At 45.1% G+C, this 26862-nt stretch overlaps 1 protein-coding gene across 3 annotated transcripts in view; it reads right to left on the bottom strand.

Annotated features, from left to right (window-relative positions):
* Positions 1-6724, bottom strand: part of ZFAT (zinc finger and AT-hook domain containing) — a 148955-nt gene extending 142231 nt beyond the window's left edge. The window contains exon 1 of one of the 3 annotated variants that reach the window (XR_012157074.2): positions 4977-5184. Coding sequence is in view for 2 of the 3 variants with exons in the window: in XM_073330060.2 (XP_073186161.1) it covers positions 4977-5067 (91 nt within the window). In the remaining variant the exon portion in view is untranslated. Of the gene's footprint in view, positions 1-4976; positions 5187-6473 lie in introns of those variants that run through there. The other 2 variants (XM_073330062.1, XM_073330060.2) reach the window with 2 other exon arrangements.
* Positions 6725-26862: the final 20138 nt, after the last annotated feature.

Raw genomic sequence — 26862 nt, 5'->3', positions numbered from 1 at the left:
TGGTGGTAGCGGCCAGTCCAAGGACAACGGGTGGAATATTTTGTACCTTGGGGAAGTTTTGACCTAAGCTGGTAAAGATAAGCTTAGGAGGTTTTTCATGCAGGTCCCCACATCTGTACCCTAGAGTTCAGAGTGGGGGAGGAACCTTGACAGTGGCACTCTGCAACTGGACTCTCCCTACATACTATCAACAAGAGGACAAAAGACTTCTGTTGTTCTGCTCTCCTCCCTGTGAAAGTGAGTCAGGCAAGTGGACTCCTCCCATCAGCTGAGTTTGCAGCTCAGCTCAGCAGAAGGGGGATAAAACTACAAAGAAAAGGAAGTTGGTATTTGTGTGCTGCTCGGACTCTGTGGGGCAAAATGTTTCTCAGCATAAGAGAAAGATCCCCAGCAGTTTAGCCTGAATTAGCCCTAAAGGACATATAGAATCTGATTATAGCAGCTTTTACTACCTTTTTAAATGTAAGATTGCAACACATTTGTGTATCTATGTTTACCTGTTTTAACTTTCTAAATAATTCTCTGGTTTCCTTTTCCTATTTAATAAATCTTTATATAGTTTATTATAGGATTGGCTACAAGTGTTGTGTTTGGGATAAGATCTAAGGTGCAACTGACTTGGGGTGCATGACTGGTCCTTCGGGACTGGGAGTAGCCTGACTATTTCTCTTATTCTTGGTGTAAGAGACCATCTATCACAAAGGTACGCTCATGTGGGTGGCAAGATAGATTGGAGTACCCAAGGGGACTGTCTGTGACTCCATATTAAGACTGTTATCGTGCCTGAGGAGCTCACACTTGATAATTGGTTGGGAACATCTCAGGCCTTGTCTACACTAGAGTTTTGTTGACAAAATGTATGCCGCTTTAATTAAACCGCTGTTGCATATCCACACTATGTTCCTTGTGTAAGCAGAGCGCATCCACACTAGCAGCTCTTGCATTGACACAAAGAGCAGTGCACTGTGGGTAGCTATCCCACCATGCAGCTGGCTGCAGGGTTCTTTGGAAAGGGTTTGCAATGCCTCATGCGCCAGGTACGGCGTCACATGATGCAGGTTTCTCAATCCCATCGTTCCATGGGCATCCTACTAGATTGCCAGCTGCTTTTCAACTGAAGTGTGGAGGGAGGAAAGGAGTGTGTGTGTGTGTGGAGTGGGAGGGAAGACACAGAAACAGAGTATGTATTGGAGAAGCATGAGAGAGATTGTAGTGGGGCGAGAGCGTATGTGAGAAAGACAGTGTGTCAGCATGCTGTCTCTAAGTTCAGACAGCAGCCTAGGCAACCAAGCCTGGGGGAAGGGAACACCCCTCACATCATCCCCTGGCTCTGCACTGCGCAGCAGTCTCTCCCACCTGTCACTCCAGCAGCAACAGTCTGCTCTGCCTGCCTGCTGATTCCATACTGATGGTTCTGTGATTCCCTCCGAGTTCTCCCACAGCCTTCTCAGCCACCATAACCGGCATCTTCAGCACCGCTGAGAGCTCTCCATGCTGAGGAATGTCAAAGCTTACTGGAGCTTTGAAAGGTGAGGGGTGCATGCCTGCAGGGCAGCCAAGTTCAAAACAGTGAGCAGAGCGGTCAGGGTGGTGGGCATTGTGGGATACTAGGGGAGGCCAGTTATGTCGACATAACTAACAGCAGCATCTACACTGATGCTTTGTCACTTTAACTTTGCTGCAGAAAGCTCTATGCCTCTTCTAAAGGTGGTTTTATTCTGTCGGCAAAACAGCAGAGTTTTGCTGCCAATAGTAGCTTCGTAGTGTGTACACCTCCACTGTTCTGTCAGCAGAAGCTGCCTTTTGATGACAAAACTGTGCAATGTAGACAAGGCCTAAGTATAGAACTCATAACTATTTTGGGGTTTGTGGCCTTGCTCTTAATATCTACCCTGACGTTGGTGCTCACAGTCTTGAGTCACTGCAGGCAGCGTTACAGGGTTTTCCAGAAAAGGGGGAGAGGGGACTCACACATGAATATAAACAATTTTTTCTTTGGTGTAACTACTTTAGCTCAAACAAGAAGTATCCAAGTTTCATACTAATATTTAACACAGGAGTAACAAGTAACAAGCCAATAATTTTAGTTGAACATAAAAAGAACTGAACAATTTTGTGATGTGTTAAGTAAATAGACTTATATTTTGAACTGCACATATACAGAATTATAATATATGTAGTTTCAGAGGAACAGCCGTGTTAGTCTGTATTCGCAAAAAGAAAAGGAGTACTTGTGGCACCTTAGAGACTAACCAATTTATTTGAGCATGAGCTTTCGTGAGCTACAGCTCACTTCATCAGATGTAAACATCTGATGAAGTGAGCTGTAGCTCACGAAAGCTCATGCTCAAATAAATTGGTTAGTCTCTAAGGTGCCACAAGTACTCCTTTTCTTTTTTTATAATATATGTAGTATCACATATTATGCTACTCCTTTTCAACTCCGAAAGCATTAACAAAAGTGACATAGCAAAAAGGCAGCAAACCATTCTTGGCTTGTCAGAGAGGAGCACTATTTTCTGCATATTTGTAATCTGTATTCAAATATGTGTTACTATGTAGCTGTGGGTTTTGTTGGCTTGCTGCTGAGCCATTGTGTATTCAGGGTATTCCACATAGAAAATAAGCAGGTTAAAATAGATACACAAAGAAAAGTCAGACGTTCTTCAAAATATTGTGAAATATGCTAATGCACTTTTTTTTATACCTTCAGACAATCTGCAGTATTTCAAAGGAGCTTGGAACAACTATGATTTTCAGTTACCCATACATTTGCCTCAAGAGCAGACACTTAGCCAAAGATCTGATCTTCAGGCCTTTCTTCCCCACCACCACCCATTAACACTTTAGAGTTATAAGTTGAGGGAAAATACTGGCATTAACTAATTTTAGTTCTCTTTCTTTGGTGTGGTGAAAATCATCATTTCATTCTTTTTAATCAGTAAGCTCCGCACAAGTAAAGCTTCAGCAAGAAGTTTAAAGGTGCTACGCATCCTGTAGGACACTAAACAGTGCCATATTTCCTATTGATTCTTACAAAAGCCTTGTCTACATTACATTTACATTGGGAGTCCTAGGGCTTATCTACACACGGACTCTCAGGAAAATTATAAACGAACCAACTAAAGGTACAAAAAGTCCTAGATGCTGTCATTTGAAGTGACCTTAGCTCACTGTGGCTTAATCCTCCTTGGAATGTGGGAGACCTGAGAGGAGGTGGTGAGGTGTCTGGGTCAGAGAAAGTGAAAATGATTCTATAACCCAGTGATTAACATGCTCACCTGGGATATCTAGGTTCCAATCCCTGCTGCAATCAATGTTTTATACAAAGTGGAACAGTTTCAACAGGAGGAACAAAGAAAAACCCATAGATACCTTGTAGCCCAATAGTTAGTACATTCTCTCTCATATATAAAAAAAAAAAACCTAAAAAACATTCTGCCTGAACTATACAGACTTCAGAACTGGATGAAAAAAAATTTAATTACTTGTTTAGTCTAGACAGGATGACTCAAGTCTAAAAACTCCAATGCCACATCTCAAAATCAGCAATTCAATACACCTTGTCACCAGGAAATTTAAACAATGAAAAACTTATGTGGCCTATTCATCACATACAGAAAGTGAGGCTTTTGCCTGACAAGATAGCAAAGCAAATTGATACTTAGTACTTGCTTTCATCTGACCATGAAACAATTTAGGTAGGAATCAAATGTAGCAAACATTCTTTTAAAAATGGCTGAAATCGACACAAGTGACAAAATTCATACAAGAAAATCAAGTCTGTATGCACACTGCTACAGTTTAAAGAGATCCATTTACTTATCAAGGGACATAACCAACAGTTAAGTTCTTAGTATATAGGATAGTGGATTATAATGTTGGTAGAGATCCTATTGTTACAACAACTGGCTAAAAGAGCCTACAAAATATCTACACTAGGATATAAATATCTGATTTATACTATATGTACCTTTTCTCATATATTTTTTTAAAAACATGCACCATCTAACTAAATGTTCTACAAGGTTATAGTTATCTTACATTCAAAGACAACAAAAGTTATATTCCATGTTCTAGTAGCAACCTCTTGTGGTCAAACACTGGTGCTGCATTCTACACTTTAGGGACCCTATCCTGCAAGGTACTGCCTTCTGAAGCAAAATACACTGAAGACGCTCATAAGAAAATAAACCAACATCCTCAAAACTGGCCACTGATTTTTGGCTACCCTACTTGAGATGCCTTGAACCTGACTTTTTGAAGTGCAGAGTATCCATAATTCTACCTGAAATCACCTGGAACTGTAGGCATTCTGCACAACAGTTGTCTGAAAGTCAAGTTCAAGGCACCCAAACACGCTTGAACTGCGATCATAATGCAGGGCATATCTCCAATTTTAATCTATGCCCTCACGTAACATTATGTAGATTGATTCTGCTATTTGCACAAGATAGCCATAATTTGCTTTTTTATAGACATTTGAAATACAAAAAATGACACCAGTTCAGTACACATTAGCAGGACATTTTATAGTTATTCCCCTTTGTAAGTTATTTTCACACATGAACATTAGAAACTACTTTTTGCTTTTTTCTGGCACCCTTCTAAGCAGTTTAGACCGGGGTGGGCAAACTTTGTGGCCCCAGAGCCACATCTGGATGGGGAAACTGTATGCAGGGCCATAAACGTAGGGCTGGGGCAGGGGGTTAGGGTGCGGGAGGAAGTGTGGGGTGTGGGAGGGGGTGCCATGTGCAGGAGGGGGCTCAGGGCAGGGGGATGGGGTGCAGGAGGGGTGCGGCGGGGGCTCAAGGCAGGGGGTGGGGGTGCAGAGTGCAGGAGGGGGCTCAAGGCAGGGGGTGGGGGTGCAGAAGGGGTGTGGCAGGGGGCTCAAGGCAGGGGGTTAGGGAGCTCAGGGCAGGGGGTTGGGATGCAGGAGGGGTTTGGGGTGCGGGCTCCGGCCAGGCACTGCTTACCTTGAGTGGCTCCAGGGTGGCAGCAGCACACAGCGGGGCTAATACAGGCTCCCTGCCTGCCCTGGCCCCATGCCACTCCAGAAGCCAGCATGTCCGGCAGTGGCTCCTGGGGGTGGGCTGGGGCAGATGGCTCCGCCACGCGCTGCCTTCATCTGCGGGTACCATTCCCGAAGATCCCATTGGCCACGGTTCCCCGTTCCTGGCCAATGGGAGCGGGGGGGGGGGGGGTGCTTTCAGGCAAGGGCAGCGCAGGGAGCCCTCTGCCCCCCCTCCCCCAGGGGCCACTGGGATGTGGTACCAGCTGCAGCGCGGGGCCAGGGAGGCTGCCTTAGCCCTGCTGTGCCACGGGGCTGGCAATCCCAGGGGGCCAGACTGAAAGCCCTGACGGGCCAGATCTGGTCCATGGGCCCTAGTTTGCACTCCCCTGGTTCAGACCACTGGCTTTGGTAGATACGGGTACCCTTAGGAATCTCAATGTAAGCAATGCTGGGCCGTCTCTAAAATACTTCTAGCAACACAGAAGCTTCGTTATAGAGAGAGATTTAGCAGCACTTCTTCCTTAAGAGTAAGTTATATGCCAAAAAACCCTCCTGGGCCACCTGAGTCCGTCCGCCCCTTCCCACCATATGGCGGGGCACACAACACCGTGGGGAGGAGCGGAGGGACTCCTGGCCACCATCTCCAGGCAGCAGGGGAGTACTCGGCGCCCCGCTCCACCCAGCCTTCCTGGCCCAGCTCGCTCCGACAGGCAGAGCGGGGCGCGGGGGACCCGAAGCCAGGGCTTGGGAGTCACACACGGGAAAGGCTCGCTCCCCTCCCCGCATGGCAGGGATTCCCCCGGCCCAGATGTGGACTTCCCAGCGCAGACAGAAGCCCCACCCGGCCCGGGGGCGGGCCTTCCCCCGGCCCCTGCCTGGGAAAGGCGAAGGCCCCGGTGCCGCGGCAGGGGCCGGTCCTTTCCCGCCCCAAAGAGGGGCACGGGGAGGGGGTGCATGGAGACTCTCTTCCTGCCCCTCTCCGCCCGTCGTTCCCCCCGCCCCCCAAAAAGGGGGGGAAACCTCCCGCGGCGAGCAGGCCCGTCGGTCACCCCAAAGGCTCTGGCGCGGAGGGGCGGGCTCGGGGGCTCGGCGCAGGAGGTCAGCTGACTAGCGGGGGGCAGGAGCAGGCTGAGGGGGGCCTGGCGAGCAGCAGCTCCCCCAAGGGTTAATTGGTCCTGGGGGGGCCTGTTTCCCTCCCCACCTGCCGTGAGGCCGGCCCAGAGGGTGGGGGGGGAGGGGACTGGAGGAGTTCCCGGGGGGGTCGGTGGCTGAGGAAAGAGGGGCCATGCGGGCGCTGGGAATAAGACGTGCGGGAACTACTTCATACGCGGATAGATCATAAAATAAACGGCTACATGACGGAACTACTTTTTATGCTTCCCCCTCCCCAGGATAGAATCCCTCCGCGCACCTTCCCCTCCCCCACTGCTCACATTTAGACCCGGGCCGCCCCGCTCACCTGCAGCCGGAGCCTCCATAGTCGGTCGCGGGAGGGGGGTAGTAGTGAAATAAGGCCACGGTGGGGTTTTTTAAAGCACTTCCGTCCCAGTGGACGAGGCCACCCGGGCGACCCGCGGGCTTCCCCGCTCCTTGTGAAATTATTATTTTTAATGGGGGGTCAGAAAAGCGAGGTGGCGGATTATGGCGAATCTGCCGCGTCCGACACGGCGGCTTCTTGCTCAGCGACGTCGCATGGAGAACGCGAGGGCAGAGGGGAGGGGGGAAGGTGGGGAGGGACGAGGGGGAGGCGCGCGCCGTCCAGCCGCTGGCGTGCGAGCTGTCGTTGAGTGGCGCGTGCGCGTCTCTTTCCTGCCTTGGGCCTCGACGGCTCGCTCCTCCTTGCTCGTGCAGCGCCGGGGCGCCGCGTGGCCGTCACAGCCGGGCGCCGCGGGGAGGCTGCAGCCCTAGCTGGGGACAGTCAGGGTCCCAGCCGCCCTGACTGCGCAATAAAACGGCGGGCTCTCCGGCCCTTTCTCCCAGGCTCTGGGGCTGCGGGAGCGGAAAAAGCCCCGGGGAGGAGGGAGCCTCGCGTTCACTGTGTACCTGTGGGGAGGCTGGGGAGGGGTGAAGCTGGCCCTGCCTCAGTTTCCCTCCCTGTCAGTAGCGACGGGAGAGAACTCGGGCAGCGGTGCCCGTCAGAGGATGCCCGCACTGCAGTGGGAGGTATGATTGCGGCCTCCCTGCGCCCGCCTATGCTAGCTTTAATCTAGCTCGCTTGCTAAATATCCCGGGGAAGGGTTCCTGGGTGGGCGGGTACAGCCTGTACCGCCGTGGGTAGCTGGGCGGGCTAGGTTACAGCCCGCACAGGCATTCCCAGGCTGCAGTCACACCTCCCGGTGCAGTGTAGACATCCTCCGAGACGCTGCTTCCCTTTCCCTCCTACTGAGGTAGGGGAGGCTGGGGAAGTGCTGGAGCCCCCCTTTGTAACAGAAGGGAGCCGGGAGTAAGGCAAGGTTGCGTCTCTCTCCTGGGGCTGGAATCTGATCTTCAGGTCATGCCACAAAGTTCGTCTCTGCTCATTTTCTGGGGGAGGTGGTGTTTGTAGTAGTAAGATGTTGCTTGAATTTGATTCTTGTTGTAGTTCATGAGTTTTGAGGAAGCTGCTGGCTCTCAAATGTTGTACTTTTAAAATGATGTTAACGGCACCTTGGCGCTCAGGTAGGAACTTCTTTTTTTCTGTAGACTTAAATAGAGAAATGGTAAAGTTAGGTATATAACTGTGGATTCTTTTGCCTCAACTAAAATTCCCTGAGTTTCAGAGGCACTGAGCATCCATAGCTAACATCTTCATGTTAATTTATTAGCTTGTGGCTCAGGAGATAGAGGTTCAGTTCCCTGCTGTACCACATACTTCCTGTGTGACCCTGGGCAAATCACTTAGCCTCTCTTTTAGATAATGTTCAAAACAGTTGTAGGTACATGTAATAAAATGTTCTCTATAAGGACCAGATTAATAATACTTAGCATCTATAGTGCTTACCCTTTATTTTCAAAGTACTGTACGTATATTAAGTATTTATTCCTAACTATATTAAATGCAATATTACTCTTTCTCGATTGGCGCCATAATGCTGAGGAGGGAGGGAATGCCAGTGGGGCTTTCCACTCTCCATCCACTGTCTGTCTTTACCCCCTATGTCTTTGTGGATCCCAGTCTTGTGTGGAGCCCTATATACAGTGCTACAAATGAGGACAGTGCTATGGAGGAAGCTGAGACCCAATTTTGTGAGAGAGGATTGTGTGTAAAAGTTCCCCCCAGTGCATGAATCTGGGGGATGGATCTTACATGGGCTTCAGTTATGGTGCTGCAGAATCTTTAATTGTTCTCCACATCCCTCTCTCCCCTAACCTCTTAATTTTTTGTAAGAGAATAACACAGAGTTAAAATAATACTACATTTTAGAACAAATAAGTTGTCAATCAGGAGAAAGCATGTACTTTCTATAGGGCAGGTAACACTTATGAACACAGACCCTGATTTCTTCAGTGGGTCATCAGTGGGACTTTCTGTGAGCTACAGGGATCTACCTGCACAGAGCTCATTGTAGGAGCTAGGCCTCAGGCTCCAACAAAATACATAAGCATGTTCTCAAATCCATTCTTTTTTAGCAAAGCACTTAAGGTTACTGTCATTTCAGTCTTTTATTATAAACTCATAGGAATCTGTACCAATCCATATTACTTTACTAGAATTATCTTGTCTGGTTCTTTCATCGTAAGCAGAAGAAATCAAAAATAATTATTAGCATTGACGTAATTACTTTTCATTGAATATCCTGAAATATATCTATGATTATTTTCCAGCAAAACTGTACTGTTTTGGTTTGATTTGAATCTGAAAGTCACTACTAGGCAATGGAGCTGAAAAAGCTTGCCTCCTGCTGTTGTTTTTTTCTTACAAAAACAAAGAAAGCACTATTGATTAGTTGATGGAATGGTTGGTTCATAATATTTTTGTGAATACTATCGATAATACAGCAAGGACAGCTTTTTTTAAGGGAGCTATTTGAATTTGGTTTCAAATTTGACTATTGAAAGTTCAGGTTTCAGAGTAGCAGCCGTGTTAGTCTGTATGCGCAAAAAGAAAAGCACCTTAGAGACAAACAAATGGTTCCCTTAACCCACCCAGCAATATTGTTAATCTATCCAACTATACCTTTAGCCCAGCAGAAGAATCTTTCCTAACTCGGGGCCTCTCCTTCTGCCCCTCCACCGCCACAAACATGATACAGTTCTGTGGTGACCTAGAATCCTATTTTCAATGTCTCTGACTCAAGGAATATATCCAACACACCTCTGAACAACATACTAACCCACAGAGACCTTCCTACCAACACTACAAAAAGAAGGATTCTGGGTGGACTCCTCCTGAAGGTCGAAACAACAGACTGGACTTCTGCATGGAGTGCTTCTGCCGACGTGCATGGGCTGAAATTGTAGAAAAGCAACATCACTTGCCCCATAGCCTCAGCTGTGCAGAACACAATGCCATCCACAGCTTCAGAAACAACTCTGACATCATAATCAAAAAGGCTGATAAAAGGAGGTGCTGTCGTCATCATGAATAGGTCGGAATATGAACAAGAGGCTGCTATTCAGCTCTCCAACACCACTTTCTACAAGCCATTACCCTCTGATCCCACTGAGGGTTACCAAAAGAAACTACACCATCTGCTCAAGAAACTCCCTGGAAAAGCACAAGAACAAATCCGCACAGACACACCTCTAGAACCCTGACCAGGGGTATTCTATCTGCTACCCAAGATTCATAAACCTGGAAATCCTGGATGCCCCATCATCTCAGGCATTGGCACCCTGACAGCAGGATTGTCTGGCTATGTAGACTCCCTCCTCAGGCCCTACGCTACCAGCACTCCCAGCTACCTTCAAGACACCACTGACTTCCTGAGGAAACTACGGTCCATCGGTGATCTTCCTGAAAACACCATCCTGGCCACTATGGATGTAGAAGCCCTCTACACCAACATTCCACACAATGATGGACTACAAGCCGTCAGGAACACTATCACCGATTAATGTCACGGCAAACCTGGTGGCTGAACCTACTCCACTTGCGCTACACTGATGACATCTTCATCGTCTGGACCCATGGAAAAGAAGCCCTTGAGGAATTCCACCATGATTTCAACAACTTCCATCCCACCATCAACCTCAGCCTGGAGCAGTCCACACAAGACATCCACTTCCTGGACACTACGGTGCTATTAAGCGATGGTCACAGAAACACCACCCTATCCCAGAAACCTACTGACCACTATACTTATCTACATGCCTCTAGCTTTCATCCAGACCACACCACATGATCCATTGTCTACAGCCAAGCCCTAAGATACAACTGCATGTGCCCCAACCCCTCGGACAGAGACAAACACCTACAAGATCTCTATCAAGCGTTCTTACAACTACAATACCCACCTGCTGAAGTGAAGAAACAGATTGAAGGGAGCCAGAAGAGTACACAGAAGTTACCTACTACAGGCCCAACAAAGAAAATAACAGAACGCCACTAGCCATCACCTTTGACACCGTTGTCAACTGTGTCCTCATATCTATTCAGGGGACGCCATCATAGGGCCTAATCACATCAGCCACACTATCAGAGGCTCGTTCACCTGCCCATCTACCAATGTGATATATGCCATCGTGCTAGCAATGCCCCTTTGGCATGTACATTGGCCAAACTGGACAGTCTCTATGTAAAAGAATAAATGGACACAAATCAGACGTCATGAATTATAACACTCAAAAACCAGTCGGAGAACACTTCAATCTCTCTGGTCACTCAATTTCAGACCTAAAAGTGGCAATTCTTCAACAAAAAAACTTCAGAAACAGACTCCAGTGAGAGACTGCTGAATTGGAATTAATTTGCAAACTGGATACAATTATCTTAGGCTTGAATAAAGACTGGGAGTGGATGTGTCATTATACAAAGTAAAACTATTTATTTACCCCCCTACTGTTCTTGTCTCAACTGCTGGAAATGGCTCACCTTGATTATCACTACAAAAGGTCCCCCCTTCCTCCCCCCCCCCCCCCCCCCAGCGCTCTCCTGCTGGTAATAGCTCACCTTTCCTGATCACTCTTGTTACAGTCTGTATGGTAACACCCACTGTTTCATGTTCTCTGTGTATATAAAATCTCCCCACTATATTTTCCACTGTATGCATCCGATGAAGTGAGCTGTAACTCATGAAAGCTTATGCTCTAATAAATTTGTTAGTCTTTAAGGTGCCTTTTCTTTTTATTGACAGTTCATACAGTTAAAAAGAGACATTCAGTTCCTTGTCAATACTGTCAACCCCTTTGTGTTAGCCTTCAAGTGACCGCCGTTTTTTTTTTCACTTGTCTTGACAACTGATTGCAATAAGACTATGTAAACAGGCATCCACTTCAGCTGAAGGGTCCATACGGAGACTTAAACACGTGCTTAACTTTAACCACGCAGTTAATCCCTTTCAATCAAATCTTTGTACGATCGGGGCCTTAGAGCGAAGATATACTCTGAAAAGTGGTTCTGCGTTTGTGTCTTAATGACCTTCATGGACAGTTTTCACAGTATACAAGTAAAGGGATGTTTTCTCTGACTGCCAGCTCTGTAAACTTGACCTGTGAATAACAAACTGTGCTTCCCTACATGTTTCATAAACATCAGTAGTAAAGATTCTGCTCTTCATATTCTGCCCTGATTTACTCTTATGCCACTAAGTAGGATGGCACAGATGTAAATGATGGCAAAATTTGGCCTTACAGTTGAAACTTAGTTCACAACTCTGGTACATGAAATGGAATTAAGTTGAGCAACTACGGCAAAAATCATTCAGTGAATATTCCGAATTGTAAAGTTACTTACATGTGCAGTATTGAGTTCTTCAAGACGTTTTGTCCTATGGGCAGAATGTGTACATGCCCATGGTCACTCTACCAGAGATTGTAAAGACGAGCTTCTGAGATTCCGGGCTTGCACAGAGTAGCACCTTGTGCTCCCAAGTCAGGGCATATCAGGAGGCATATATCTACTGCCTCTCCAGTTTTTTCTTGACTATGAAGCCTGAAAGACTGCAGCAGAGGGGAATGGGAGGTGGCACACCCGTATGAACAAAACAACTTAAAGAAATCCAGCCACTGTACAGCTGAGTAATCTCCTTTTTGAGTATATGTCCCTATGGGTACTTCAACATAAGAGACTCCAAAGCAGTATCTCAACATGGAGGCATGTGCTGTCTGTGTGACTGTCACCGAAGGTAATATCCGCTCTAGACGTGCATGTGAAAGATCTGGCAGTATCCTGCAATATCCTGGCTAAATCTTATGGAATTAAGTTAAATGTCTTTGGGGTCCATTTAATTGAAAATTCAAATATTTGTGTATTGTTGTGGGATTGTATGGTATTTCTCGAGGAGGGAGAAGGCTTAATGCAAATCTCTGGGAAATAAGACTCTGTTGAACCATATAGGAGACACATATGATCGTTTGGGACAACGTGTGAAGTGGAATTCCTAGGAAGTACTGGGGAGGAGGTGATTTCAAACTCCCACCTACGGACTCAATCTTTGAAGCTTCACACGGAAGTGGGGGTGGGAGTGGGGAAGGCTTTTCACCACTGATCACCAGTTACAGGACAGTTCAAAGACTCTATTCCCCAGACACCAACAGACAAAGAATTTTTGGATAAATACCTAGCTTTAAACAGGCTCAGGACTTTTTGTTCTGATCCAACAAATGGACAGGCTGTGTGTACATTGAGGGCGCCAATCCTTAGGGTAGAGTTGGAAGGAGGGACGCTGAGCAGAGCCCTCATGCGGATTTGGAGTTGGGGGTGATCTCTGGTGAGCTTATTAGCATGTGTTAAGAAAATAAGAATGGCCATAATGGGTCAGACCAATGGTCCAGCTAGTCCAGTATGCTATCTTCTGACGCTAGCCGGTTCAAGATGCTTTTGGGGCAATGAACAGGGCAATTACAGGTGATCTATTCCCTGTCATCTAGTTAGCATCTGGCAGTCAGAAGCTTATGTTACTGGAGGATTTGAATTCAGTTATATTATACCAATGGTGCTGCCTGAAAACACTGCTTTTAATTTAAAACCTTAACTTTTCATTTCTCTAAACTGGTAACCAAGGTTGTGGCCCGTCCTAAAGGAATTGCCAGGGAAGTAAGCTACCCTTGCTGGCCCTTGAAAGGACACAAGATACAAACCTCCGATCAAGGATAGACAAGTAAGCAGCAAATGTTTGAAAACAAAAATGTTTATTTAGAAATGAGTGGTTACAGTAAAAGAATAGAAATAGAATAATGGTTACAGTTAAGGAGGAACTGAAGCAGTGCAACAAATAAAAAACACACTAATATAATAACTTAGTTAACTCTAGTCTATAGCATATAACAATATCTCAAACATTAATACTGAATACTTAAAACTAAACATCCAGTAAGTGCTGGCTGGGCAGTTACTAGATGGGTAGGGGAAGATCTCATTCAGACCACAGACAGCCAGCTTTATTTACGGACAAAACCCATATGCTCTTGGATAGTAAATAGAAGAAGGTTGAACTTAAAGAATTTTCTTAGAAAATCTCTCTGAACTGTCTCAACAAAAAGGCCCTTCTGCTCTGTCACACTTTGTGAGCGATGGCTGTTGCTACTGGAGACTGCATCAGCTGCTGTGCTGAACGGCTGCCTACTGAGGTAAAGCAGCTCCTCAGGTTGGAGAGACGGAGGCCCGCTTGGTAGCTGCTGCGGGGCCCCCCTGCTGGCTGAGTAGCAGAACAGCCATTGCTTGACACAACCTTGGAGGAGCTGCTGCTGTAGTAACTGCTTTTCAGATAGCTCATGCTTTGCAGGGTTTCATCGATGCTACTGTCGCTGCTTATTGTGTGTCTTCTCCTTCCTAAGTGTCCTGTACCATCTTCTCTCTTCAGGGTCCCCAATTCTGCTACAGGGTTTAGCTGCTGGCTGTTGCCCTTATATACGATTTGGTCCGCTTATCAACATAATTCACTCACTGATTCAGCCAATCAGCTTTCAGAAATTAGCATGTGTACTGCTGTATGATGCTCAGGCTCAACCGATCGGCTTCTAGTAATTAGCGTAATTTCATATTTGCGTATGCTAATTGTCACACTCACCAAATGGCGGCGGCTCCTCACCGGAAGTCCCATGTATTCTTATGGGCTATAATATATTCGTGGGGGGGGGGTTTCCAGGTGCTCTGTGGATGACCCCTAGCTACTTCCTGTTTGGAAGCCCCATGTATTCCTATGGGCTATAATGTATCACTATGGGATTTTGCTGAGTCATTCCCCACTGAAAGTGGAATTTTCCATTTTGTCACAGGAAGTGAAATTATTATGTCATAGTAATAGACCTGTATGTGTCTTAGAAATGGAATCTTCCAATACATCACGCTATATCTACCATTACTTGATTTTCTAATTTAAACTGCTATTAATTTCTATCTAATTCAATATTTATTCTTAAAACTAATTACTAGTCTAAGCATCTCAAAGGGTCCTGACACGACCACCACTCTGTTTAATTAAGCAAGTTATAATTTTCCAATTTTAAACCCCCTTTTGACGTTTTTCTGCAAACCTCCAATTTAAGGTAATTTGAACAATTTAGGCAAAATCTTTTGTCACACTTAGACACACCTGGAGCATGGGGTTGCGTCCCTGCCCATCTTGGCTAATAGCCATTGATGGACCTATCCTCCATGAACTTATCTAATTCTTTTTTTAACTCAGTTATACTTTTGGCATTCACAGCATCTCCTGGCAACAAATTACACAATGCACAGTCATCCTCTGGAAAGAAGTATTTCCATATGTTTATTTTAAACCTGGCACCTATTAATTTCATTGGGTTTTTGAGTTATGCAAAGGGGTAAATAATAATAATTAACGTTCTCCACACCATTCATAACTTCTTAGACATCTACCATATTCTTCCTTTAATTGTCTCTTTTTTAAAATGAACAGTCCCAGTTACCTTAATCTCTCCTCATACGGAAGCTGTTCCATTCCCCTAATTATTTTTGTTGCCCTTCTCTGTATTTTTTCCAGTTCTAAAACATCTTTTGGGATAAGGCGATCAGAACTATATGCTGTATTCAAGGAGTGGGCATACCATGGATTTATATAATGGGATTATGGTATTTTTATGTCTTATTAACTATCCTTTTTCCTAATGGTTTCTAACATTGTTAGCTTTTTTTTGACTGTTGATGCACGTTAAGCAGATGTTTTTAGAGAACTTTCCACAATGACTTCAAGATCTTTCTTTAGTGATAACAAAAATGGTGTTTAAATTAATTTTGTATGTATAGTTGGGATTATTTTTTTCCTAACATGCATTACTTGCATTTATCAACATTGTGTTTTACCCACCATTTTTGTCTCCCAGTCCCCCATATCTTTTTAAGTATTTGCAATCAGCTTTGGATTTAACTATTTTGAATAATTTTGTATCATCTGCAAATTTTGCAACCTAATTTTTCACTCCCTCTTGCAGATCATTTATGAATATGTTGAATAGCGCAGGGCCCAGTATGTATTCCTGGGCGATTCTGCTTTTTGCCTCTCTTCATTGTGAAAACTGACCATTTATTCCTGACCTTTATTTCCTATCTTTTAACCACTTACTGATCCATGAGAGGGCCTTCCCTCTTATCTCATGACTGCTTACTTTGCTTAAGACCCTTTAGTGTAGGACTTTGTCAAATTTCTGTGATGGAAAATGCACCAGTGCCGCAGCCTTAATGATTCTTCACATAAACCAGCAAGGGGGAGTAAGATCCCAACCCTTTATAGTCCATAGCTGCCTTGTTGTCTAACATTACCCTTACAGAATGGCCCTCTGTGTTGTAAAGAAAGTGCTGAAACACATAGTTGACTGGCCTTAGTTCCAGAATATTGAACGCAGAGTCTCTTGTGAGGACTATTTACCCTGTGCTGTGGCACCTCATAGATGTGTCCCCTAACTCAGAGAGAAGCATGTGTCATGAGACGTTTTGAAGGTGGTGGACGTGAAAATGGGGTTCCCATACAGACCTGTAGTGCGTCTTAGCACCATCTGAGAGTTGTGTAGGCACAGTGATTTGTTTGGAAAAAACTGTTGAGTTGTACATAGTCATTAGCCATGCCCCAAGACACCTGAGGTGCAGTCTCACATGCGGCATAGTGAATGTGGGGGCTGACTTGTGGTCCTGGAGTTGCAGGCAGATTCTTGCAGTTGTCTGGGAGCTGTGCTGGAGAATAGAGATGAGGCTGGACATATTGGAGAACCCTGTCCTTGGGCAGGTAAGCCCTGGTGGTTAGGGAGTATCGCATGGTCCTGATTAAGTTAACTGGCATGAAGACTTTTTTAGATTGATGCACTGGCCCAGAGACTGAAATAGGGTTAGGGCCCTGGTGGTTGCTAACTGCATCTGTTGGGTAGAGTGACCTCAGAGGACCCAGTCATCCAAATATGGAAAGACTACAATGCCCCATTGACATAGATGAGGACAAACTTTGTAAAGACCCTTGGGACCGTGGAGAGCCCAGAGGAAAGGACACATTACTAGTAGTGTTCTAGCCTACCAGTGGAAATGCAGAGGGATGAATAGCAATATGAAACTAGGTTTCTTGGATGTTAAGGGAAATGAGTCAGTCCCCCGGATGTCCTCTGGATCTACGGATGGGATTATGGTAGCTAACATCACCATTCTGAAGTGCTGCAATAGGACATAGGTGTAGAGTTCCTGAGATCTATTGTTGTCCTCCAGCCACTGTCTCTTTTGGGAACCAGGAAGTAATTGGAGTAGAACTCTCTTCTGATGAATTCGGGGGAACTGGCTCAATTGCCCCCAGATACAGAAGTGATTGGAGCAAGCCTGGGATCCTGCCCTGGAATGGGGAAACTGAGGCATAGGGAGATGAAGTGACTTGTCCCAAGATCGATCAGCAGACTGGTGGCCAACCCAGGAATAGAACTCAGATCACCTGAGTCCTAGTCCAGCGTTCTGCTGATTTAATAGGAGTGTTGTATGAATAAGCGGGTCCACAGTGTTAATATTTTTCAGGCATTTCTGCAGGCAAATAGGTTTGGAGTAGTAATCCTTTTAAAAAATGTGGCTCTCAAGGATACTCGTATTAGAGCTATTGAAAAATCCTGTATTTGTTTGTTATGTCAAAAGGGTGACCTGGAATGAGGAGAGAGCGGTTTCCAAACACAAGTGTGTGAACATCTGAACAAAGACAGTGCTTCAGCAGCTGTGTGTGTGAAAATTTAAAAAGATTATATTCAGTAGTGGAAAGAGACTCGTTTTTTTGTTTGTTTTTCCCCACCTTGAACCTAAGCCAAATTAGTGTGAATACTTATCTTTAAAAGCAAGCCTTTTCCACCCTATAAATGGAAGCAACTGTTCTTTGTACCACTAAACTAAGAAGAAGTCTTCATGAGAAGTCATGAGGAAGAAGTTGAAAATGCTTTTATGAAATTTTCAACGAATACAAGACCTGGAGAGAAAGCTGTTCATTCAGAAGATACTGCAGCAGCAGCAATGATCTAGTCTATTCTGGTCAAATTAGAGAAATATGCAGAGGGGAATTAAAATTAACAAATGTAAATTATATGCAAATAAATATTAATACAATAATGTAGTAATGCAGAAATAGATCTCGGATGCAAAAGAGGAGCAAAAAGTAAAGAATATTCAGTTTGATACTGCAGCTAAAAAAACACCAAAACAAATAAAATCCTGGGACATATTAAAAGAAGTATCGCAAGGGTATTTTCTTACTGTTTACACATTCTTGGTTAGACCGCCACTAGAAAGTGTGTTCGGTGCAGACCACTCTTCTATAAAAAATATAAAAATACTGTGTAGAGTTCCCAGGAAAACAGCTAAGATAGTGAGTTTGAAGAGAATGTTTTATGGGGAAATATTGAGTTAATTAAATACATATAACCTGAAAACTGGAGACTGTTGAGGTAGGAAGGAAGGGTAATTCTGGCATATTACTACATATGTGGATACCACCAAGAAGGGAAGAAACTGGTCTTACTACTTAGCAAAGATAAGACTAGACATATTACTTTAATTGAAGTAAGAGAAAATTAGTTTTAAATATCCAAATATAATATATTTTACTAGTAAACTAGAACATGGAAGGAGTTTCCAAAAGAATTGATGGAATAAAAATCACCAGAAAATCTTCAAATCAGTTTGAGCTATGCTTACTGGACAGTTTAAGGACAAAAAGTATGTATGAATGATGGCCTTCTACAGTTCCCAGACCAAGCAATTCTACTAAACATGTTCTGTACTCAGTTGTGAACACACAGTTCTTTGGGTGTAATTGCATAATTCTCTCAAATGTCAGAATGAGGCCTTGTGATTCTTGGGGGAGGGTGCAGGGTGGAAGGTCAGATTACTGAGAACTGAGATGTGCCTTTTCTGAACAGAGATGGACGCTTTATTGCTTTGATTTTAGGACTTTTCCATCTGCTTTCTTGACATAGGGCATTGAAGCGTGAAGCAGCTATGATCCAGATCAGATAAATGTAGAAGGAAAATCTTAATGAACGGGACTATTTTTATACAGAACTATTTTTTGCTTTGCTAGATAAGCACGTGAATTAGTCTGATTAATGGCTGGGGCATAATTTGGTCATGTTATTCTTTAATTAATATACTGTAAAATGTTGCTATTCAAAGTTTTTGCCCTTTCATGTAGTTACAACATATCTTACTTAGGCATAAGCAGTACTTGACGGATTTCTTTTTACGATTGCTTCCAGGCTGTTGCATAAACACTCCGTCAGCATAACTGCTAGTTCTTCAGAGTGGTCTTTGCATATTCCCCTTTCTGGGATGCACACTTCACACACACCCCACAGCTGCTGAACTTTAGGAATCTTCTAGAAAACCGTTGCCTGTTGACCCAACATAAATGTCCTCTCACAGCACCTAATATTTGGAACCAAAGTTATAAGAGGTCATGCAATTTCTGGGCTTTCTTTGGCTCTGTTTCAGGGCATCCTGTCAACTACGGACCATTGCAACTCAGAAAATACTAGGTTGAAAGTGGTATATTTCATAATCCTCTGTTTTATTGGTGTTAGGTACATATACTGCCGCCAAGAGTTCTACAGGAAAATTCCTTTTGTCAGATCACTGTTCTACTCACCAGACCTTTATGGCAGGCACTCTTGATTCTAGGCCTTCTTCGTGATGATGTACCTTTGACCTTGACCGTCATATCAGTTCTTGGTTCATCAGGACCCCATTCCCTTTCATACACGGAGGAGGGTTTTGTCTGATTTGACACCCTCTAAAGATGGGAATTGGATTTTTTATGTCTAAGACTGGAACTTTCCTCTGGCTCCAAGCTGGTGGAACTGCTGCTTCAGCAATGAGGCACTCGATCTATCTCAATCTTATGTTAGGACAATTTCTGTGGTGGGGACTTTGACTGTGCCTGCTTCAGTTACACTATTCACATTAATAAGGACCACGAAGGAAGTGAAGGATTGCAGGATTAGAATTATTTTCACTATTATTTGTTGAAGATCAATGCAGAACAAAAGTAAAGCTAGTTCCTATCTCAAAGATCTGATTGGGCTCTTCATTAGCCTTTGTTATAAAAGAAGATGGATTAGATTATCATAATGGATCCTTCTTACTATAAAGATTTATGAAACTTTTCTGCTCATTCTCATTAGCTATAAAACTGGGATAATAATTACTTTGTCAGTTGAACTAAGATCCTTGGAAGATAGATACTGTAAAAATGGAAGTATTAGTAATGATGCACTTACCTAATTGTATACTAAAGAGTAGTGCTGCTCTGGAAAGTGACTTTGTTGGGGGGGGGGGAAGGTCCACATTTTATCTCAATGATTTCCCAGTCAACTTTTCTCCGTTTCAAAGAACTTTTTTTTTCTTATTACTACTAGGCCAGCAACCTCTGTGTGGAATAGTAAAGTCTCAAGTTATGTTCATTTATTGTATTATCACAAGTAATAAAGATATCCTCAATTACACCAACTCAACCCTATTGCCTTCAGAGGGTTGTACAGCAGTAATTCAGAGCAAAACTTGAAGACAATGAGGTGGCACAGATGGTTCTTCGTTTGGTAACTGGTTAACAATTGTGTTGATGAGACATGAGCCAGAGCTGAATCCAGTTCTCTCTTCCATAGCTATGCTGGTTCTGCAGGAATTAGTAGTGAAATCTTGTCACTCAGCAGATATGACTCCAAATTCAGAAGGGGAGCAGATCTGCTGTGTAAGAAATTACCATTTTTACGCATTGACTTTTCAGAGTCATACTGCAATTTAAAGGGCTCATTGTAAATGGAACTTGTGTTAGCGTACAGAGAGGAGGGAACATTTCCTCATTTGTGCATCCCATGCAAGACTAGGGACAAATGCAATCCGTGCATTTTGGGGAGAACGGATACTTCTGCCTCCATGAGCTCCTAGGTGTGCATATTGCCCCTACCTTGTATCAGCCACTGTAGTGATCTGTTAGAATGGCACAACCCTGAGCTTTGGCCCCCTGAAGCACAATCCCTCCCCATCTTTGTCCTGGGGTTGTACACATCTACACGTGCCCCAATACAGACCTGGTATTTAATAGCACAATTTGGCCCTAGAGAAAGTGTAGTAAGGTTAATTTAAGGTCTGATCCTCTAAGGTGCTGACAGGGCTGGTGTAAGGATATTTGGTGCCCTAGGCAAAACTTACACCTTGCGCCCCCCCCATCCTCCCCTCCCCCCCGGAGCATCGCTTATTATAAACGTTCAAAAATGAATACTGCATAATGTGGCAGCAAATCTCCCATCAATAACAATACAAGCAGTCAGGAGAATGATGAGGGGCAATTGGCCCAATGCTGGGAGGGGGGAGAATATGGCCCTAATGTGGTCACTAAACTTCTACCTAGTAAAGTTACTGGTGCATCTGCTGTCATTTAGTGGGAGACCAAAAATCTCTTGGATGCTGCAGCCTGCCCAGGGGTCAGCTGCACTTAACCTGAGTTGCTCGCACACTTGCAGTTCTTGTGCACCACACAACTGGTCGCCCATGTTACATGAAAATCTGGCTCTGACGGTGTTGTAATTAGACTTAACAGTTACTGCCACATTTCCTAGAACTGTTGTCCCAGGCTGGCTGCAGACTCAAACAGGCAGAACTGTGTTGGCTAGACGCCCAGCACCTTTGGAAGATTTTCCTTGTAGCCATATGGGCTCGAGACAGCCGTGTTTCTTCACTGAAAACTTGCAGCATGCTGTCCCTGAATCCCAGATTAATACCTTGTGTGGGCAGGTGCAGAGCTCAGGGTTTGAAGGCCTCTGGTCTAGTGGTGTGAACCAGCACAGAACTAGGAGCCTTGGTCTGCTGTGTTTAAAGCAGGACTCCGACGATGACTCCCTGGGTGACCTTGGGCAAGTCACATCCCTGTTCTCTGCCTCAGTTTCCCCAAAAATGGGGCTCTATTTACCTGCTCCACAAGGCTGCAGGGATGGATAGGGATGAAGCCTTGGAAGGTGGCACGTGCTGAGGACGGTTACACTTTTGCAACTCTTTAACCCTGTATCCTCTGGCAGGGCCATGATCCACCCCTGCAGGTGGACTGGTGACCAGTCTCCTCTTCCTTTCCCCAACCCTCCACCCCTCCTCCTGCCGCTGCATTGCTGTCAATAGGGCAAGCTGCAGGTGGGCTGATGTCACCTGCTCCGATCTGCAGCTGGCAGCCCTTCAGCAGCAGCCGCTACTGCGGCAGGGGGTCCAGGACTGCCAGAGCCAGAGGGATTGGGCTAGGGAGCGATGTGGCAGCCCGAGGTGGCTCCAAGCTGGCAGAGGGATGTGAGCAGGCAGTGATGTGGGTCATGGCGGAGGGAGGCAGCGGGGCCCATGGTTGCAGAGGATGCCTACAGAGGTAGGTGCTAACGCGACTGCGAGCGGCCCATCCCCCTGCCGGGAGCAATAGTAAAAAAAATTGGGGGGCACCGCTTTTTGGCACCCCCAAATCTTGGCACCCTAAGCAGCCGCCTAGTTCACCTAGTGATTACACCTGCCCTGGGCACTTAGCACCCTCAGCTCCCAATGATTCCAGGAGGTGTTCCCCTCCTCTGGTATCCTGTTTCTATCTGTGTTGCAAGCTTTCCAAGAAGTAGAAAAACTCCCCCAATACTGAACAATGTGTAGGGAGTTTTCTCCCTTACCTTGCCTGGTAATTTGTTGCAGCATGAGATTTGACTGTCATTGGAATTTTAATGTTATAGAAGGGGTAATGAAAATTCTTCTTAATCATAAATGAAACTTTTTTTCAAAATTTACTAAGCTATTTCCATCAATAATATCCCCTGGTTGTGCAGTCTATTGGTTAAGGGTATACTGCATAAAACAGTATTTTTTTTTATCACTGTTACATCTGTTGGCAGTGTTAATTTGTTTTAATTACCTGAACCATTTCATTATCTCAGGTATTCAGGTCTCTGCTCTGGTAAGGTGATACTTGGTCAATGCTTAAAGCTTCATGCTTTTTGATCTTGAGCTTGTACAGAAGCTTCGATGTTTGAAATGTGTACACTATATATCAGCGGTTTTCAAACTGCGGGTCACAGCCATTAAAAGTCCTATCGGCGGTGCTGCCCAGCTAAGGCAGGCTAGTCCCTACCTGTTCTGATGCTGCGCTGCACCCTGAAAGTGGCCAGCACCTGGCCTGGTTCCTAGGCAGGGCGCCACAGGGCTCCGTGCGCTGTCCCTGCCTTGAGCACCGGTTCCGCTGAAGCAGGGCCATGTCTGCGGGCGAGAGCTGTGCGGAGCTGCTTGCGCACCTCCGCCTAGAAGCCGGACCTGCTGCTGTCTCCTTCCTCTGAAGCATCAGAGATGGCCATGGCTGGAGATGGGACGCTGGATGGGGTTGGTCAGTGCTCTGAGGTGGCACCAAGCATTCTCTCTGTCTCACGTGCTTAGTTGGCTGATTCTTGTTCAGGGTCTAATTGATCGCTGCATGTGGGGTCTGTAAGAAATTCCACCCCCACCCCAGTCAGATTGGCAGGTTTCGGTCAGATTGGCAGGTTTTTTGCCTTCCTCTGCAGCATCGAGTGAGGGTCACTTGCCAGTTATATCTCACTTAATCATTTCCCTGCCATTGCAGGAGCCTTGGGCATTGGTGCACCTTGATCCTTCCTGTTCTCTGCCTGTGGACATAATAGTTTAGTCTCCTGTGGGCTATTAGACTTTGGTCTAATTTTGGTAGTTGGGTGTAGTGTGTGGGACACATTAGTGGCTTGTGATACGTAGGATGTCACACTAGATGAGTTTGTCATCTCTTCTGGCCTTAAACCCTATGACTCGTACTGTACTCACTGAAATGAGAGAAGGGGTTTAATTTTAAATGCCTTATTTTTCATTATGTTCATTTTGAATCAGTGCATCTGCCATTTATCTCTGTTATATTTATAGCAGACTTTTGACCTCAGTACTTATATCCTATCTGCTATTTTCTTGTAACAGAACATTAACACTCTTCCTGCCAAAAACACCTTTACAATAGAAATGCTAGTACAACTATTCATGCGCAAATAGTATATGTCCAAGTGTGTATGGAATTTAATATGAGGCCTGATATAATTCATGCCATCTCAGAATTGTATAGCCTGGTGATATTGATTATGTTTCCTTTCATTCAACAAACATCTGCTGCAGTCATGAGGCAATGGCAACAATTATTAACAGCACATTATACATAATTTCCAAAAATATGTATGTCAAGACATTATTGAAAATGTTTCGAACAGTTCTTGTTTGAGTTATTGCTCATGTCCATTCCATTGGACCACCCTGGGTGCATCGAAGTGGGAATTCTTCCCCTCCCACAAGAATTGAGTCTGTGTGTAGAAAAGAAACTTTTAATAAAAAGGGGAAAGTAATCCAGCATTGATTTGGGAAAATGCCACAAGCATTATTCAGAAGTATATGACCAAAGCAAAATCCCCACCCCAGAGTACGGTGGGCAGTGTCCTTTGCCTCAGGTTCTCACCTTGTAAGGTGAGAACCACCGCGCCCCACTCACCGTTGTTGTCCCTAGTCAGCAAAGACCCAGAGTTCACAGGTGCATTCATGTGAATTCACCCCCCAGCTGGGGTGGGGTAAGGTACCTTGGCTCATTCTGCCATCGGTCGCTCTGCCAACACTCACGCCACCATCAGCTGCTCCATCACTGCACGTTCACTGTCAGCTGTTCCACTGTCACTCACTCCACCACTGCCCTCTTTGCTAAGACCACCCCTGTGTCTTGAGGTCTCACCCCTTAACACAGCTCTCAGTGATTTCAGCTGTTAGTGCAGGCTCATCAGTTCCTTTCACCAGAGACACTGTTCTTTCTCCACTGCCGGAAGGCCTGAGATGGAGCTTTTAGTGTTTTTGCTCCCATTTTTTCCCCCTGGAGCTTGCCTTTACTGTAGCTTAGGTTAGTTTAGGCTAGTTTGCTATTGTTATTGTTAGCTGGATAACACCTCTTATCTCTGCTTTTTTTCCCTTCCTCCAAATATGCACTTTTTTTTTTTAAGGAGGGCCATCTTCAAGAGTTGTCGCTTGTTATGCCAGGTTTCTCAAGTTTCATGCTTTGCCTTTCCTACTAGGTGTCCACCCCAATAAGCAATGGTCATTCTCGGTGACTCCATTGGTTAGGGAGACACCCATACACCATCCAAATCTAAAATTTGTACTACTTCTAAGAGCAGATCCAGAAAGAACAGAGACATTAAATTTTGGATCCTCATGATGGAGCAAGCCCAGAGACCAGTTTTAGACTTGGGCTCAAGGCGCCCACCGCCCCCCATACACCAGCCTTCAATTGCCCTTCTATCTCTGTAAACCAGTCACCAAGAACTTCACAGCATAAAAGCGAAAGTAATGATAAGGCTCCAAGGAAGACAAATTCTGAGTCTCCCACTAGAGAACCTTCTTCAAAGAGATCTTGGTTACCACACAAGACCTTAGGTCTCAGAGTAGGTACCTTTGAGGCTCTAAGCAGTCCAGGTATCAGGAGGTTGTCAAAGACTTCAAGTTCCTCTAAGAGCCAAGGTATCAACGGAACATGATCTCAGCAGAGAGTCCAAGAGCTATGCTTCTCAGAAGCTGGTACCATCTGCAGAACCCAAGCATTCTGACTCCAGAAAGCTAATCTCAATATCCAAATTAATATTCTCATCTGCTACACCAGTGCGCCAGTGAGATATACCAGGATACAATCCAGACTAATGAGCAGCTGTGTCACCCCTCCCCTGCAATCTTGGGTGCTTTACAATGCCTTACTGAAGTAGCTCCCATGTGGGCCACTCACAAACAGTCTTTTAGCATACAAGCCAGACACTGAGTGTCTGTGTGTAATTGCAGCCTGCCAGCCACACTTGGGTTACACTCTGGCTCTCGCCAGCCTTGATTATACTGCAGGGTGACCGTAACACATCCCCAGTCCCAGATTTTCTCCCAGAAATGTATGTCCTGTACTGTCCAGCTTTCTCCTGAACAGTACAAAATATATTAAGTCTGCTGTTCCTTAAAGGGCATAATATGCCAGTTTATTATCTCAAATAGTTACTCAGGAACTTCAATTTTAACACACTGGATTAGATAAAACAGTAGAACAAGTTTATTAACTATAAACAGATTTTAAGGGAGTAAACGTAATGAGCTATACAAATCAGAAATGGTTATAAGAAAAACAAAGATAAAATGTTTACTACTGCCTAACTTAACAAACTATATCAGATTCAAGCAAAGTTTCTCACTGCATGCTTTCAGCAGTCTTACTGACCAAACTCTGAGTCAGGACACCCCCCACAGAGTCTGCATAATGCTTCCCGTGTAGCTTCAGGTGCAGTGAATGCAAAGGGCAGGGAGAGAGAGAGAGGGGTGTCTTGGGGTATTTGTCCCTCCTCTTACAGTTTCAGTCCCTCTCTTGAAAAACATTTCCAGGTGGGCCCTAGGAGACCAAGAGTCTAAGTGGAAGGATGTTCCTTGATGGCTTTTTCTCACCTATTTGAGCTTTGTTTTCCTCCCTGCTTGATTACTCTGTTTACTGCTTAAATGCAAATTAAACAAAGCACACAAAGAAAGTGAAATAGTTTTTCCTTATATCCAACCTATACCTCCCCCACTGCAACTTCAGACCATTACTCATTGTTCTGTCATCTGCCACCACTGAGAACAGCCTAGCTCCATCCTCTTTGGAACCCCCCTTCAGGTAGTTGAAGGCTATTATCTAATCCCCCCTCATTCTTCTCTTCTGCAGACTAAATAAGCCCAGTTCCCTCAGCCTCTCCTCATAAGTCATGTGCCCCAGCCCCCTGATAATTTTTGTTGCCCTCCGCTGGACTCTCTCCAATTTGTCCACATCCTTTCTGTAATGGGAAGCCGAAAACTGGATGCAGTAGTCCAGATCTGGCATCACCAGTGCCGAACAGAGGGGAATAATCACTTCCCTCGATCTGCTGGCAATGCTCCTACTAATGCAGCCCAATATGCTGTTAGCCTTCTTGGCAACAAGGGCACCCTGTTGACTCATATCCAGTTTCTTGTCCACTGTAATCCCCAGGTCCTTTTCTGCAAAACTGCTGCTTAGCCAGTCAGTCAATCCCTAGCCTGTAGCAGTGCATGGGATTCTTCCTCCCTAAGTGCAGGACTCTGCACTTGTCCTTGTTGAACCTCATTAGATTTCTTTTGGCCCAATCTTCCAATTTGTCTAGGTCACTGTGGGCCCTTTCCCTACCCTCCAGTGTATCTACCTCTCCCCACAGCTTAGTGTCATCCACGAACTTGCTGA

Source organism: Lepidochelys kempii, chromosome 2 (genome assembly GCF_965140285.1).
Source record: "Lepidochelys kempii isolate rLepKem1 chromosome 2, rLepKem1.hap1, whole genome shotgun sequence".
NCBI classification, from domain to species: Eukaryota; Metazoa; Chordata; order Testudines; family Cheloniidae; genus Lepidochelys; species Lepidochelys kempii.
Note: the sequence above shows the minus strand (reverse complement) of the source record. Positions and strands in the feature narration are given on the sequence as shown.